The sequence below is a fragment of the Coregonus lavaretus genome (assembly GCF_964263955.1).
Source record: "Coregonus lavaretus genome assembly, chromosome: 17".
Classification (NCBI taxonomy): Eukaryota; Metazoa; Chordata; class Actinopteri; order Salmoniformes; family Salmonidae; genus Coregonus; species Coregonus lavaretus.
In genome coordinates this window covers 9,591,349-9,606,589 of record NC_140004.1, presented here as the reverse complement: position 1 = coordinate 9,606,589, position 15,241 = coordinate 9,591,349, and the positions used below count along the sequence as shown (strand labels likewise).

General features: G+C 43.9%; 1 protein-coding gene across 1 annotated transcript in view; it reads left to right on the top strand.

The window, feature by feature from the left end:
• Nucleotides 1-15,241, top strand: part of LOC311145079 (netrin-G2-like) — a gene marked incomplete at both ends in the record, with an annotated part of 47,685 nt that overhangs the window by 14,319 nt on the left and 18,125 nt on the right. The window contains one exon of the mRNA XM_084181257.1: nt 13,960-14,132. Within this exon, the coding sequence (XP_084037383.1) occupies nt 13,960-14,132 (173 nt within the window). The remainder of the gene's footprint in view (nt 1-13,959; nt 14,133-15,241) is intronic.

The window sequence follows — 15,241 nt, the reverse complement described above, 5'->3', positions numbered from 1 at the left end:
TATGACCTACAGCATGGTCAAGCAAGTTAATGTTTCCGACATTATGGCACTACTAAACAACTATTGATTTAGAACCACAGAGAGTTACCGCAAGTCACAAAGAAAACAGGAGCTGCCTCCACTATTCCAGCACCATTTCAACTTCAACATTTCAACATCATCAAATCACCTATGCTTAGTCTAGTACAGTCACAACTAAAAGATACCAAAAACAATTTAGTCCAATCAATGTTAGCTTAATATGATGTGGCTGTCCATGGTTCTGATTTTGTGCGTTTCGTGCAAGTAGGAAAAACATGTAGACCAACCCTACTTGTAGAGAAACGCCAATGCTCTTTCATATTGACAAAACAATCTATGAATCTGTCATACAGTACATGCTTTTATTTTTTGGTGTCCTAGGCTACCTGGCTAAAACGCTTGCTTGCTAGCCTAACTTCCCTTTTATTTGCAACGTTAGCTAGTTAACATTAGCCTTCTACATACTGAACTTCCATCCTCTCAGGCCAGGGGCAGAATCACCGTTATATTCATTGGCCAGTACGGAGAATTAAGTAAAACCTCAAGTCCAAATCCCTATCTCCATCCATGGCTAATTTAGGAAAGGGACAATTTTAACTAGCTAGCTAGCCACAGGACAACAACACAACGAGATGTAACAATTCAAGTTGTTTCTGTCAATGACGTATGTGATGTGATTGGAGAGAAGCCAAATCCAAACATGGCTTCCCTTTGACACTTTTTTTGGTGCGCCAGGACCATTCACAGTTGAGCTCTCTCAATAAAGCTCAACGCTGATTGGCTATTATTTTATTAAAAATATTATCAAGGGAGGCCAAATGCTCGCTGGCTTCCTTCCCTTGCATTCAATACTATGGGCGGCAACAATGTCATACTCTTTTTGACCAGATGGCATCAGATAGATGGCCTACACATACAGAGACAAGAGGGGCGCTGTTTCGCTCGCTCAGATGCTTTCTTCAGTGAGATACATTCAGCCTCTTGCGAATTATGAAACAGAAAGAGACGAAAGATACATTATTTAATATGTTTTTCTCTTTTTTGGGGGGGGAAGCCTGGCTTCCCTTGGCATCCATGAATACTCGCCACTGAAAATCCCCACTCGTGGTCTTCTTAAATTAAACTAGTTTTTGACAGTATGTGTGGCGCACAATACCACAGAGGAGTTTGCAAAGGAGGAACTCCCTCAAACTTATATTCCATAGGCTGGGATCCGCACTACGCAGCTGTTGCAAGACCACATTTTTCACTGGCATACGCAACTTAGCCTACACTTCTTCAATTCAACAATTTCTGGAGTGAAATACACCTATACATTTGTGAACAGGCATCCAAAACAACCACAATCATTGAGAGAACAGTAGTATGATACACATAATCGCTGTGTAGATATCAATGTTTTTTTACCCAATACATTACTGGGAGTTTATACATAGTGTGCGACTCACTTTATTAGTTTTTATAGATATCAATAATAGGCATAAGTGATATCCGTATCGCCAGTAGGTCACACCACTGCTGTCGTCCTTATCTCACAGCCAGCTTCAAGCATTTATTCAAGTTGGTCGTATAATCTTTGATGCCGACAGCAGTCGCACCATTGGAAGACAAAACCTATTCCTGATCTTTTCCCACGAGCCATCAAACACATTTGGTGTGTCATCATAGTGGTCTCTGGCTTGTGGTCAGACTCGCATCCCTCGGATTCACATCTATCTCAACCAAAAATGTAAGTTAAAGAATAGGACTAGATAAATTCAAATCAAACCTTAAATGTACTTGAAATAAAGTTTGATTTGATTTAGTCCTATTCTTTAACTTAGATTTTTTGTTGAGATGGAGACTTGAATCCAACATATGAATTATTAACTTGAAGATTACATTTGAAATCAACCAAAGCTTGTATCCCTTTGGTTGAATTGAAATAAATAGCTGTTGATGACTTCGCAAATGCTATATAGGCCTAAATATTGATTATATATGACTTATAAAGTATGGTTACATTTCATTTGCTCTCTTAAACCTACCCTTTGCAATGAGTTCGATAGCAACACTGAATCTATTTAGTTAATAATAATTTCTCAATAATCATTCTCACGATAGCATATTGGTAGTAGTCAGTGACATATGAAAGCTAAGCAAGGCTGGGCTTGGTTAAAACCCTAGATGGAAGACCAAATGGATAGCTGTAGATAGGTCAATTCTCCAGTAGGAGGTGCTACGCAGTCTATTGTTTTGATAGTGGAAAAAATTAAACCTATTATATACAAGGTTTGTCTATGTTGAAAATTGGTTACCGTGATGACATAATCCTGTGGTTGAAATTTCACCCTAAAAACAGCAGTTTACATTATAACTTTTTTCAAATCCAATGTACAGTATTGTCCACATAGATTCCACGTCACAATATGTTGAAACAATATTGATTCAACTAGTTTGTGCCAAGTGGGATCCCCTGCCAAACAGTCCAATACTGTACCTGTATGTTGAAGGTGTCTTTTGAAAAGAGGGTCAATAACAATGTGTCTTGAGGAAACTGCAAGGCATTACTTAGCTAGTACACATACACTATGTTTGTGTGAGGGATACTGTCGATAGTGCCGAAACCTGGCTGGCATGATGACACCTGTGCACAGCACGACATGGCACACACAGACACACACGCACGCACACCCACACACGTACATACACACACACACTAACACATTGTAGTAACAGTTTGTGAAATCACGCTGACTCAGCACTTGATATTGCCTGTGAACTTTGTGCTGCTGGTGTTGATCAGTATTATTTTCTTCATCAAGGCACATGCTCTTCTCATTGATATTTGCTTTGGTATTCTAAACAATTTTCAAGACTGTCTTCAGAAATGGACCATTCTAGAGAATATAGCTAGCCGAAATGCATTATGTGCATGTTTTATTATTTATATTCATAACTTTCATGTATCGATTTGTTTCTCTCTCTAAACCATCGTTTTCCACCAGTTTTCTTCTTGCTGTGTTCCCCTGTAGGGGAGTAGCCTATTGTATGACTGATGATGCTCTGCCCAGGCTTAGGAGGATAACAGAGTTAACCCGTCTATGCTTTCTGCCCTGTTGGTCTCAACTTTGCTTTGGGTTGCAGATGAATTATGAAAATAGAAAACGCTGCTCGTGGTCTGGTACTCCAACACTTACAGTACAGCCCTAATGCGGTTTATGAAATTAACATTTCAGGGGGCTGGAACATGAGTAACTATCGCTGTCATCTCAGGAAGTAAGCTCTGTATGAGTGGAGAACAGCACCCACCCTCCCTTCCTTCCTTCCTTCCCACCCTCCCTCGCTCCCTCTCCCCAGTCCCCCTGCTCTGCAGTGTTGACTATTTCTGTAGGATCCTCATTACCCAATGAGATGAAACAGCCCTTTTACACTGTGAGCTTCTAGTGTGTCAATTTATGAGAAAAATAGTGATCATCTGACTAGCTTTGCATTGTCACTCAGCAGCTAACTGCTAATTTTAGGTATTGTATCGTTATAGTTTACTGTCAAAAACTCTATCCTCCAGGTAGCTTAAGTAAGAGGCAAAGCTAAGGGAGGATATCAGGATAAGCACGGTTTCTATTTGTAGGGGGAAATATTTATACATACATTTACAAGGGTCTAATTGAGGGAGTAAAACATAATTTGAAGTGAAGAGCGGTTTGTTTCCCAACGATGCCAGTATCTTCAAAGGTTACTGGGTGGGCAATTTGTCTCTGAGGAAAAAGCTGGGATATCTGGGTTTTATGCAGCAACGTTTGTGGGGATAGAATCTTTGAAAGGCTGCTGAGTGTGGGATCCTCCTTGTACACTAACAGCACCTCAGGCGTACATATCGTGGCAGCCTGCATGGATCCCATGCCTCCAGGGGCCCAAACAAAAGGGGGTGTCCTTGCCAGGCAAACAGAATATTTCAGCAGCACGATGTCCCTCATCAAATTTTCATCTGCCCATTTCAATGATGAGGAGGACTATTTTTGGTGCATTTCCATCACAGTAGGAGAACCATGGCCAGCCAACCTGTCCATCCATCCTTTAATGAACAAGAGCATATGGTTCATTATCATTACTATCACCCTCAATGCCAGGATGTACTGTATAGCTCAAAGCAGTGATAGGCCACATACTGGACTTTCCAGGGATGTTATAGGATTTTCATGGAAGTTGTGACCCGGTAATGATGTGTCTGACTCAGGCACCCAGATGTTTTGGGTGTGCTCGTGTCACATTGGCAGCAGGTAGCCTTGTGGTTAAGAGTGTTGGGCTAGTAATTGGAAGGTTGCTGGTTTGAATCTCTGAGCTGACTAGGTGAAAAATCTGTCAATGTTCGCTTGAGCAAGGTACTTAACTCTAATTGTGCCTGTATGTCGCTCTGGATGAGAGTGTGTGCTAAATTACTTACAGTTGAAGTCGGAAGTTTACATACACTTAGGTTGGAGTCATTAAAACTCGTTTTTCAACCACTCCACAAATTTATTTTTAAGAAACTATAGTTTTGGCATTTACTTTGTGCATGACACAAGTAATTTTTCCAACAATTGTTTACAGACAGATTATTTCACTTATAATTCACTGTATCACAATTCCAGTGAGTCAGAAGTTTACATACACTAAGTTTACTGTGCCTTTAAACAGCATGGAAAATTCCAGAAAATGATGTCATGGCTTTAGAAGCTTCTGATAGACTAATTGACATCATTTGAGTCAATTGGAGGTGTACCTGTGGATGTATTTCAAGGCCTACCTTCAAACTTAGTGCCTCTTTGCTTGACATTATAGGAAAATCAAAAGAAATCAGCCAAGACCTCAGAAAAGAAATTGTAGACCTTCACAAGTCTGGTTCATCCTTGGGAGCAATTTCCAAACGCCTGAAGGTACCACGTTCATTGCAAGCCGAAGAACACCATACCAACTGTGAAGCACAGGGTTGGCAGCATCATGCTGTGGGGGTGCTTTGCTGCAGGAGGGACTGGTGCACTTCACAAAATAGATGGCATCATGAGGAAGGAAAATTATGTGGATATATTGAAGCAACATCTCAAGACATCAGTCAGGAAGTTAAAGCTTGGTCGCAAATGGGTCTTCCAAATGGACAATGACCCCAAGCATACTTCCAAAGTTGTGGCAAAATGGCTTAAGGACAACAAAGTCAAGGTATTGGAGTGGCCATCACAAAGCCCTGACCTCAATCCTACAGAAGATTTGTGGGCAGAACTGTTAAAGCGTGTGCGAGCAAGGAGGCCTACAAACCTGACTCAGTTACACCAGCTCTGTCAGGAGGAATGGGCCAAAATTCACCCAACTTATTGTGGGAAGCTTGTGGAAGGCTACCCGAAACGTTTCACCCAAGTTAAAGAATTTAAAGGCAATGCTACCAAATACTAATTGAGTGTATGTAAACTTCTGACCCACTGAGAATGTGATGAAAGAAATAAAAGCTGAAATAAATCATTCTCTCTACTATTATTCTGACATTTCACATTCTTAAAACAAAGTGGTGATCCTAACTGACCTAAGACAGGGAATTTTTACTAGGATTAAATGTCAGGAATTGTGACAAACTGAGTTTCAATGCATTTGGCTAAGGTGTATGTAAACTTCCGACTTCAACCGTAAATGTAAATCGTGGAGGGGGTACAGACAATGTGTGTCATATCAGAATGACAATAATTACTTTGTCATATTACTCTTCACTTACTGTAGATAGAAATGGCACAAATACAGAGACACATTGTGTTTAATAGGAGTAGTGCAGGGGATCCAGTCCCTAACGGTCCCTGCTGTGGACAGTTGCGCTGCGGGCGGTTTTACAACATTCTGGTCATAATTGGCAGAACCCCACAGAGCCTCAACCCATGAAGCCCCCAAATTAATTATGCAAGGACCCTTTTATTTTCCCAGTGTCCTTTAACTATTTTGATGTTCTCTGAGAAATGTAAAGCCAACTCCCTTTCTACAGCTCCACTCTGTCTACACTTCTCACTTACACTAATGTGTTTATATCTCTGCATATCCCTTCATGAAAAGGAGCTGCGCTTTGCATTTGACATCTGCCCTTGTTGGTTGGGAGTGCGGGAGAAGGCATTTTTTTCAGTATCCTGTGTGAATAATTTACAGGAGCTGTCCATGCCAAAGCTTTCAAGGTCATTTGAAATTGGTAGTAAAAGAGCCAGCCGCGTAAAGGGCTGCTGCTCCCCTCATGGGGTAATGTCTCCCCGGGCCATTCTGGTAATCCCCAACCCTTAAACCGCAAAATCCTGCAGGAGGGGGCAAAGGTGAAAAATGTTGAGAAAAGGTCTCCGGTAGCTGCTTATCCCTCCGAGTTGGTTGGGGATCCAGTGCTCTCGCGGGTACTGGAGGAAAACAGCAGGGTTTTATTTTCTTCTCTTTTCTCCTCATATCAACATTTCCTCAGAGCACAGTGAAAGACAAAAGAGAGAAAAGGCAAAAAGCATGTGAAGCAACGAACTCTGTGTGACTACATCCCCTGTCAAGGGGCTAGCAGCATTATAGAGCAGCTGTACCTCAGAACCCCAATAGGAATGTATAGTAGATGAGGGAAAGTGTCACGATCGTTCAAGGAAGCAGACCAAGGCGCAGCGTGATATGCGTACATCTTTTAATGAGTACTTTACACAACTAACAAAACGATACGTGAAGTCTACAGGTTCACCAACACAAACCTATACAGATCAAGATCCCACAAATAACTAGTGCCAACAGGCTGCCTAAGTATGGTTCCCAATCAGAGACAACGAGAATCAGCTGCCTCTGATTGGGAACCACCCTGGCCAACATAGATCTACACGATCTAGAACATGAACATAGAAAATACAACATAGACACTACACACCCTGGCTCAACTTTTAAGAGTCCCCAGAGCCAGGGCGTGACAGAAAGGGAAGGAGCTGTTAGTTTCACTGTTAGTGAGGTGAAATGGTACCTCCATTGGAGAGCTGTTGTGAAAACCCTGAGCAGGTTATCATTAGCAGAGGTCAGAACTCTTCTGGTCCCAGTCATCGATCAGGATCAAAGCAGAAAAGGCTGTTTGAAGCCAATTATGCATGTTTGGCTCTTCAGCCTGTACTCCTGCAAACCAATATCAAGAGCCATACACTGTTGCTCCTAAATGACCAATACAAGCCTACAGAATGAAGTCATGTTCTTTTTTGATCCTCTCAGATTCACTGACCGTCCCAATAGTCAGGTGAAGCCCACTTTAGAAATGCATCATGGTGGTTATGAGCCTATTTGTCCCGGCTGAGTAGTAGGTCAGAAACAGTAATTGTATGTGTTTCTGAATAGTGGGGGATTCTCACGAGAGAAGTTGAGCAAATAAATAATGCTCCCATTAACGGCAGCTCCAAGCTGTAAGTGAGCAGAGCACGCAAGTCTACACCAGCCTTTTATCTGTCTATCCACATTTGTTTAGCGCTTGCTGTTATTTACTCACCTAAATGCTGCGTTTCTCATCTCCAGCAGAAGCTTTTTTTGTTTCTATCGTCCTGTTTATAGGCTGTGATTATGTCATTATATTCAGCGGATTTAAAAACAGGATTGTCTTCCTGTGTTTGCCACTGACTTCGTACGTAACGTCTCCTCCAGTCAATCTGTCCTGTGCGTGGTAATAGTACTGTGGCCGGGCCATGTTCCTTCTTCCTCTCCAGATGGCCGGATGGGGGTTTGATCCTGGCCCAATAGCAGGGCTTGGCTGGCCTGTAACATGAGCTCATGAGCCCAGACAGTGGGGGGTTTGCCTTGCAGCAACCGGATATAGCTGCCCTGGTTCTGGGAAGGAAGGAGGGCATTTTCCTCAGAGAGCACAGAAGTGAGGCTCCATCCACACTCATAAGGGGAGGGGGTAGGGTATCGGTGGCACTTTGAGAATCCAATGCACACATCCTCACACCTTGACAACAGTGCGATTTTCGCACACTGATTTTGCCCTTGAAAATCGACATGGTCTAAGTAATGAATGACTCACTATGGATGGATGGTCTATGTGTGTGTGTGTGTGTGAGAGCCACTGTGTGAAGGCAGGATACTTCCTGAATGTAGAGCGCAGTGTGAACAGAGCCATTAATATACAGTATACAGTGCATTCTCTTTTCCACAGCCACCTCAACTACATTTTAGTCATTTAGCAGACGCTCTTATCCAGAGCAACTTACAGTTAGTGAGTGCATACATTTTTCATACTGGCCCCCCGTGGGAATTGAACCCACAACCTTGGCGTTGCACGCGCCATGCTCTACCAACTGAGCTACAGGAGGACCCATATAGGCTTTGAAGGCCTTAAAGGAAAAGGGAAAACAGTGTTTTTTTTGTCAAAGATAGACCCGCCTTGTCCATACTGTCCTTTACAATGTAACAAATGATTCATGCTGTCCTTGGCTCACTCCCCTTTTTTAATCAAGGGGCTTTACTGTCCACTTTGCACTTTTTTGTGAGGAATCAATAATTTAGAATATTCATGGTGATGCATACCAATCAGCCTACTAGTGTGTGTGCATTGCATGGTGTTTCACAGCTCATAACTAAGCACATTTAGAATATGCCAGCAGGCATTTATTCTGCCGTCAGACAAGACAGGCCTCTTTTGCATCAGAATTATTTTGTTTAGAGTGTGCCCTTTCTCCTGGAAGCGCTACAGTCAGGGATAGGGCTTGGGTAGGGTCTGTGTCATTAAATATGCCACAGTGGCTTTCTTACAGTAATAGGGGACCTGCCAGTGGATGCAAATATCTCGTACATTAACATGTTCGGTGTTCATGCATTATTTGTAAGCATAAATGGAGGAGGATGGAAAATGTTCCTGTGAACGCCGGAAATAGCTCGGGAAGGACTCCTGTATTCGGTTCAGACATCTGTGGTGGAGTATAGCTTCAGCATGAAATGTTTCGAGCTGTCTTGTGAAATAGTTGGCGACAAGTTCTATGAGCATGTTAAAGGTCCAATGCTGCCGTTTTTATCTCAATATCAAATACTTTCTACTTAACAATGCCAGCACAGACTGGAATATGGTCCGGGATTCATCCGATGGCATTGAGGAGTTTACCACATTAGTCACCGGCTTCATTAAGAAGTGCTACAACGACGTTGTCCTAACAGTGACCGTACGTACATATCCCAACCAGAAGCCATGGATTACAGGCAACATCCACACTGAGCTAAAGGCTAGAGCTGCCGCTTTCAAGGAGCGGGACACTCTACCGGACGCTTATAAGAAATCCCGCTACGCCCTCCGATGAACCATCAAACAGGCAAAGTGTCTATGACCGAATCCTACTACACCGCCTCTGATGCTCGCCGGTGTGGTAGGGCCTGCAAACTATTACGGATTACAAAGGGAAACCAGCCGCGAGCTGCCCAGTGACGCACCAGCTGTTCCGGATGACTGTGTGATCAAGCTCTCCGTAGCCGATGTGAATAAGACCTTCAATCAATTTTTCAATCAATTTTATTTTATATAGCCCTTCTTACATCAGCTAATATCTCGAAGTGCTGTACAGAAACCCAGCCTAAAACCCCAAACAGCTAGTAATGCAGGTGTAGAAGCACGGTGGCTAGGAAAAACTCCCTAGAAAGGCAAAACCTAGGAAGAAACCTAGAGAGGAACCAGGCTATGAGGGGTGGCCAGTCCTCTTCTGGCTGTGCCGGGTGGAGATTATAACAGAACCATGCCAAGATGTTCAAAAATGTTCATAAGTGACAAGCATGGTCAAATAATAATCAGGAATAAATCTCAGTTGGCTTTTCATAGCCGATCATTAGAGTTTAAAACAGCAGGTCTGGGACAGGTAGGGGTTCCATAACCGCAGGCAGAACAGTTTAAACTGGAATAGCAGCAAGGCCAGGCGGACTGGGGATAGCAAGGAGTCACCACGGCCGGTAGTCCCGACGTATGGTCCTAGGGCTCAGGTCTCTCAGTTGGCTTTTCATAGCCGATCATTTAGAGTTGAAAACAGCAGGTCTGGGACAGGTAGGGGTTTCGTAGCCGCAGGCAGAACAGTTGAAACTGGAATAGCAGCAAGGCCAGGCGGACTGGGGGCAGCAGGGTGTCATCATGCCCGGTAGTCCTGACGTATGGTCCTAGGGCTCAGGTTCTCAGAGAGAAAGAGAGAACGAGAGAATTAGAGAGAGCATACTTAAATTCACACAGGACACTGGATAAGACAGGAGAAGTACTCCAGGTATAACCAACTAACCCCAGCCCCCCGACACATAAACTACTGCAGCATAAATACTGGAGGCTGAGACAGGAGCGGTCCGGAGATACTGTGGCCCCATCCGAAGAAACCCCCGGACAGGGCCAAACAGGAAGGATATAACCCCACCCACTCCGCCAAAGCACAGCCCCCGCACCACTAGAGGGATATCCCCAACCACCAACTTACAATCCTGAGACAAGGCCGAGTATAGCCCACAGAGGTCTCCACCACAGCACAAACCAAGGGGGGGGGGGGGGCGCCAACCCAGACAGGAAGATCACGTCAGTAACTCAACCCACTCAAGTGACGCACCCCTCCCAGGGACGGCATGAAAGAGCACCAGCAGGCCAGTGACTCAGCCCCTGCAACAGGGTTAGAGGCAGAGAACCCCAGTGGAGAGGGGAACCGGCCTGGCAGAGACAGCAAGGGCTGTTCGTTGCTCCAGCCTTTCCGTTCACCTTCACACTCCTGGGCCAGACTACACTCAATCATATGACCTACTGAAGAGATAAGTCTTCAGTAAAGACTTAAAGGTTGAGACCGAGTCTGCGTCTCTCACATGGGTAGGCAGACTGTTCCATAAAAATGGAGATCTATAGGAGAAAGCCCTGCCTCCCGCTGTTTGCTTAGAAATTCTAGGGACAATTAGGAGGCCTGCGTCTTGTGACCGTAGCGTACGTATTGGTATGTACGGCAGGACCAACTCGGAAAGATAGGTAGGAGCAAGCCCATGTAACGCTTTATAGGTTAACAGTAAAACCTTGAAATCAGCCCTTGCCTTAACAGGAAGCCAGTGTAGGGAAGCTAGCACTGGAGTAATATGATCAAATTTCTTGGTTCTAGTCAGGATTCTAGCAGCCGTATTTAGCACTAACTGAAGTTTATTTAGTGCTTTATCCGGGTAGCCGGAAAATAGAGCATTGCAGTAGTACTTTAAACAGGTTAACATTCACAAGGCCCCGGGGCCAGATGGATTACCAGGATGCATACTCAGAGCATGCGCTGACCAGCTGGCAAGTCTCTTCACTGACATTTTCAACCTCTCCCTGACCCTGTCTGTAAAACCTACATGTTTCAAGCAGACCACCATAGTCCCTGTGCCCAAGAACACCGACGGTAACCTGTCTAAATGACTATCGCCTCGTAGCTCATCTGTAGCCATGAAATGCTTTGAAAGGCTGGTCATGGCTCACATCAACACCATCATCCCAGACACCCTGGACCTACTCCAGTTCGCATACCACCCCATCAGATCCACAGATTACGCTATGTCTATTGCACTCCACACTGCCCTTTCCCACCTGGACAAAAAAAACACCTACGTGAGAATGCTGTTCATTGACTACAGCTCAGTATTCAACACTATAGTGCCCTCCAAGCTCATCACTAAACTAAGGAACCTGAGACTGAACAACAGGATCCTGGACTTCCTGACAGGCCACTCCCAGGTGGTGAGGGTAGGCAACAACACATCCGCCACGCTAACCCGCAACACGAGGTGCGTGTTTAGTCCCCTACTGTACTCCCTGTACACCCACGACTGCGTGGCCGCGCACGACTCCAACACCATCATTAAGTTTGCCGACAACACGACAGTGGCAGGCCTGATCACCGATGACGATGAGACAGCCTATACGTAGGAGGTCAGAGACCTGGCAGTGTGGTGCCAGGAAAACAACCTCTCCCTCAACGTCAGCAAGACAAAGGAGCTGAGCACGCCCCCATTCACTGAGACAGGGCTGTAGTTGAGCAGGTTGAGAGCTTCAAGTTCCTCGGTGTCCACATCACTAAGGACCGATCATGGTCTAAACACACCAACACAGTCATGAAGAGGGCACGACAATGCCTCTTCCCCCGTCAGGAGGCTGAAAAGATTTGGAGCCCTCAGATCCTCAATTGAGAGCATCTTGACTGGCTGCATCACCGCTTGGTATGGCAACTGCTTGGCATCCGACCGTAAGGCGGTACAGAGGGTAGTGCATACGGCCTAGGACATCCCTGGGGCCAAGCTCCCTGCCATTCAGGACCTCTATACAATTTAATACATTTTAGAATAAGGCTGAAACGTAACAAAATGTGGAAAAAGTGAAGGATCTCCACTCTATTACCTCAACTACCTCGTACCCCTGCACATTGGCCCGGTACTCCTTGTATATAGCTTTGTTATTGTTATTTTATTGTGTTACTATTTCATTTTTTTTATTGAGCACATTTTTTCTTACTTTTTAACTCTGGGAAAGGGCTCATAAGTAAGCATTTCACAGTAAAGTCTACGCCTGTTGTATTCGGTGCATGTGACAAATACAATTTGATTTGATGAAGTACCTTACTGTGATTGTTTTCAGTTAAAATGGTCACAAAGAAACAAAAACAAAATCAAGTTTTTGACTGCACTGGGCTTTTAAGGAGTGAATAATATTATCTTTGTGCAAAGAGGTTTGGTCGGAGATGATTGCTAACTGCCCAAAGAGTACTGTAATTGATTAATAGTGGGGGTAAAGTGGAGGATCCAATGATAAGCTGGAGTGCCGTGGGTTTTCCCAGAAGGCACTGAGACGAAGTGGGCCACTGATTAATTTGTCGTGAAGAGGTGCTTGATGGGAGTTCTGTCTCCAGGAGCGCTGGGATGAAAAAGCCCTGCGATTGTCGCCAAGTTTTTAATTATGGCTTAAAGGTCTTGAGAGGGTGGGAGAAACTCCAACTGTTTCCAAGGGGGCTTTTGAAAACAGACTTAATTAAAGTCAATGGGATTGGAATGAAACCGGGCTCTGTCTGTCAATTATCCTCCTCAGTGTGTTGGGTAGGAAATGAGAAAGAGCCACATACTCATATGATCCCCTTTGTATCGATCTTTACCAGGATTAACGTATATCTAACCTTTAAAGTCAATATTGAGGACAATGTGATGATAAGAAGTGATAGCCCACTGTACATGGTTATGGTATCAGAGTGTCACTATTTGGATAATTCCCCTTTGATTCAATTGAATTTTCACTCGTAATTGAGAGGAGAGGCGGAGAGGAGACATCCTTTTGGAGATGTGGAGGTCCATTCTATGAATATTCCATGCAAATGGAGGGTGGGTGGCTCACCAGAGTGGAACACAGTGTATTGGAAGTCACTCCCTCATTTGATTATGAAGATTGTTATTCAAATGTCACCTCTCTCGCCACCTCAATTCCACCCCCTTGAAAAATAATTTAGATGTACATGGCCAGGTCATTTCTCGAGATCAGGAAGTGTTGGTTGACCTGGTAGTTTACATTTTCTTATCTATTTATTTGTTTCTGTTTCCCTGAAAGATTTGTCTCTGGCCATTCTAAAACATGCAAGTATGTACTGCAGATTGTCAATCATAATTTTCAACGTTTTATCGCTTGTGCTCATACTCAGCTTTGAGCTTGCAATAAATTAACAATGTAATTTAAATCTTACTCTTTAATCTTACTACTGTATTTAAGACCACTATTTATCCAGGTAAGCAATTGATCAAATAATCTCTTGATCAATAACCACCTGCTGACTTCTACTGTACAGAGGGGGCATAAGAATTGATTGGCTTGTCTACAATAATGTCAATTCCAACTAGGTGTACATGATCATGCATGATTAGCATAGCAGTTGTTCAAATTCAAGCGAGGCATAACAGTGACATGCTGTGGACTGACAATGTTTATGCCTCTCTCCCCCACCCAACTTGCCATAGGTGTAAGTGTAACCTCCATGCTGGCCAGTGCACCTTTCGGGAGGGCAGCCTGCAGTGTGACTGTGAACACAATACGACGGGCCAAGACTGCACTCGCTGTGAGAGGGGCTTCAAAACCAAGTCATGGAAACCTGGATCGTACCTACCCACCCCCAACGGATCCCCCAATACCTGTACGTAACCTTCAATATAGCTACTAGGAATTAACATGGGTAACCGGGATCCCAGGACTGTCTTGTGAACACTCTTCACATTTCCTGAAAAAATTGAATGACAAGACCCGGGAAATTACAACATTTTCCCCCAATATCGGCACTAATGCAGGCCATACACAACATGCGCAGCATCAGATTAGCAAAAACATTTATAGCACATTATCCAAACAGGTTGTCGCATGGAAGCCTTTAACCTAGCGGATTTACTTCAAGTCGCCATAAATTCAAAGCACACGCTCAATTGACACTGCCGGACTGCACGCGAGACCCGAATGCAGTTAATAAACCTTACAGGAAACCCATACAGTAGGCTTATAGCCTATAAAAGAATGTGTGCCTTTAATAGTATTGTGAATCTTCTGACAGTCACAAACTTGATAGGCCTATGCACAATTCACTACATAGGCATCTCTGTCACAGACATTAAGTTTGTTAACAGTTCAGAGAGGCATGAGGGAAAATTCTATCTTCTCCTGTCCTAGAGCCTAGGCTATTTTTCTATCCAGTCCCAATCCCACTGAAACCCAAAATCCTGACTCCTGTTGTGCATTAAAATGCGCTGGGAATCTAAGATAGTTACTCTATCATTAGGAAATATCAGATTCATTTGCTCTGAAGTCTTTACATAGTGGCACAGCCAAGCCGTCAAGGTGGCGCAGCGCCCCCTCTTATTTGGGGAGAACCCTGGCATAGTAACCATATCTTGATTTTAAACGCTTTAAATTGGCTCTTCTGATTTTTACGGTATTTCCGGGACTCTCGAGATAGATATGAATTATTCCCCGGTATCGAAACATGGTAGATTTTCGGGGAAATATTAATCCCTAATAGCTACTGTATACTCAAACATGATACCATCCATACCATCCGTACCATACTGTATCATCCATACTATACCAGGCACATACTTGATGGATTAAGTAATGGTTGAAGAATAATTTGGGTCATCTGCTCTACACAGCCACAGAGAGGAGCAGCTGAAGCTGTCACATTTCAAAGGAGAGATGTACACATATACATATTCAGAAGCACCCAATGCTATACTCGCAAACTACAGAGGGAATGGG